This window comes from Archocentrus centrarchus, chromosome 8, assembly GCF_007364275.1.
Source record: "Archocentrus centrarchus isolate MPI-CPG fArcCen1 chromosome 8, fArcCen1, whole genome shotgun sequence".
NCBI lineage: Eukaryota > Metazoa > Chordata > Actinopteri > Cichliformes > Cichlidae > Archocentrus > Archocentrus centrarchus.
Window position 1 is genome coordinate 24,453,363 of NC_044353.1, and position 2,680 is coordinate 24,456,042.

Sequence of the window (2,680 nt, forward strand, 5' to 3'; positions counted from 1 at the left end):
AGCCACATGTGTGGATGCATTATGAAATGATGAAATATTGCCTGTCAAAGGCTCCTTACTTATAAATAATTGATATATAGCAAAGAAGGAAGGAATGGAGCACCTTCATGTTGTTAGCATTGAATGATGTGTTTACAGGCGCCTACCCTCCTGGCAAAACAACACCTGCTTCTTTGCTTTACCATCATACTAATAGGAACTAATAGTGGGGTAATAACTGCAGCCATCTTTGAACTGAGCACTGATCCTGATTCTTACATTGTCTTAAATATAGATACGAGTCAAGGTGTCAGTTTGTGGAAATTACACTTGTATGTTGTACATGTATGATTAACAAGTAGGAAATAAAGGGTGTGTAACTACAAAATGGTCTAGGAATATTTTACATTTCCTTTGGTCACTTTGAAACTTTTTTGTCTGTATCAGTAACTCTGACTTTAAATTCATGGAAAAATGGGACTTAAAAAAATAAATATATATATATAAATATATAATGTTTTAAAATATTTTGAGCTGTGAATCATGCAAAGTTAGGCCATTAGCATTAAAGAATAAAAATCTGGAGTTTTAAAGTAAATTTAATAGGTCCATTTTAACTAAACATGATGACAACAGCAGTAAAGGAAAAAAAAAATTTGAATAGTTAAAAGCATAAATAAATAGGTGCTGTATTGTCTTAGACAATGATGGAGCAAAGACAGTCACTGCTACTTGTTGTGTCTTCAGTTTAGTCACCTTGTAAGTGTATACATGGGTTTTCAGTGAAATGACCCTTCTCCTGCAGCTGTAATGGACAGCCTGAACACAGCACTTTGTGCTGCTTTAGCTGTGAAACAGCCTTCTTTATTGCCACAGGTGATCGCAGCTACCTAGAAAATGTTCTAGAAGATTTTTGTCATGAATCACACAGTATAACATCTTTTATTATTGGCTAATCTACTTAAAATCCATCCTTGCCTTTCTGCACACGTTAACATTTTGCTTGTCAGTAGCTGCTCATTTTCTGATGCCACACAGCAAGAAAACAACTGACTTGCAGATGAGTATTAAATAGATTGGATATGTGTTGTACTGTATATGTCTTTGATATCCATTAAAACACATTGGCATCCTTCTCATGTTGTATATTCTTGGTGTTTTTGTTCAGAAAGTGAGCAGGTTAACTGAGACATTGGCACAGCTCCTGTATGAGGCACAGCTAAATAACAGTTGAAGAAAACTGATACGTAACTTTGAAGAACTTTGTGGAATCTTAGCAATTGTCTCTCCTCACACCTCTGATACCTCACCCCTGACAGGGAGGTGTAAATCAAGACCGTGGTGGCAGAGGCGGTTCACGGCTGACCAGCTGGCCTTCTGCTTAATAAAGAGACGCAGCTTGTCCCTGAAGGTTTCCCCTAGAAAGCTGTAGATAATGGGGTTGAGGCAGCTGTTGGAGAAAGCTGCCAGGTTAACAATGTGGCCTGTGAGTGGGTAGTCATGCCACAGGGTGGTAGCAGTCCTCTGTGATGGGTCAGCTGTGCCCTGCAGCAGCTGAATGCTGATGAAGACGTTCTCTGGCAGCCAGCAGATGAAGAATACCAAAACCACCACCACAATCATGCGCAGGGCCTTCTGCCGCCGTGGCCACAGTCCACGGTGCTTCTGAGCCCTCATGAGGATTCGCCCAATCAGAGAGTAGCATAGACCAATGATGGAGAAGGGCACCAAAAAGCCAATGGTTACCTCCAGCCACTGAATCTCAAAGACATTGGCAAAGCAGAAGTGAACCTCACCCCTGTGCTGGGTCTGCACAATGGTGAAGGGGAGAAGCGTTGCCAAGATGGAGGCCATCCAGATGAGGCCACAGCTGAGCTTGGCATGCTGCATAGTCCTCAGTGGGCTGCTGCTCATGGAGCTAGCCAAGGCGATGTACCTGTCAAAGCTCATCCATGTCAGAAAAAAGATGCTGCTGTACATATTGACCTGCAGGAAAAGTGACATGAAGGTGCAGAGGACGGCGTAGTCGTAATACTTTTCATTCAGATTAAAGACCTCAATAAGGGAATCTGCCACCAGGATGAGGTCAGCTACAGCCAGGTTAACAAAGTAGAGATCAGGGATGGTCATCTTCTCTCTGTGGTTCAGGTTCACCACCAGGATTAAGATGTTACCAATAAATCCAATAGGAAAAAGAAGGATAGTATACAGGCAGGAAAGGAAGAGACCGATGATGTAAGACTGGTATTTGTCTGAGTTTTCGCTTAAGTCTGTAGCATTGTATGCATATGAAGTGTTCAGTTGTTCTGTACTGTTAACATATATCCAGATCAATGAGATTGTCTGCCCTTCCATACTGGCTGCGGTTGGCCCGTCTTAAAGCGTAAACCACGTGTAAGTCACCTGTAGCTGCTACATCATTACACCATGTTAGGTCCCAGCCTTGTCTCTTTAAAGGGTGAATCATCTATGCTGTGATGACATGCTGGCAGACGTCAGGTGAGTGGAGTGAAACATTTATGGTGTGTTTGACCCCACACTGACATCAAGTGTCATCGACCAATACATTTTTGATGCAGAACAGAAGCACCTCCATATCTTCAAACGGCCCTTGGCTCACATCACAACTGTGGTCCTGAGATTAAATGGTTGCTTTCTTTCTCCTCTTTTGAGTCATCTGATTTGAGTGCAGCTTTGCCTC

At 42.2% G+C, this 2,680-nt stretch overlaps 1 protein-coding gene across 1 annotated transcript; it reads right to left on the reverse strand.

Annotated features, from left to right (window-relative positions):
• Nucleotides 1-1,269: 1,269 nt before the first annotated feature.
• Nucleotides 1,270-2,343, reverse strand: gper1 (G protein-coupled estrogen receptor 1). Its single transcript, XM_030736610.1, has one exon. The coding sequence runs from the start codon at nt 2,332-2,334 to the stop codon at nt 1,270-1,272; it is 1,065 nt and encodes a 354-aa protein (XP_030592470.1). The 5' UTR covers nt 2,335-2,343.
• Nucleotides 2,344-2,680: the final 337 nt, after the last annotated feature.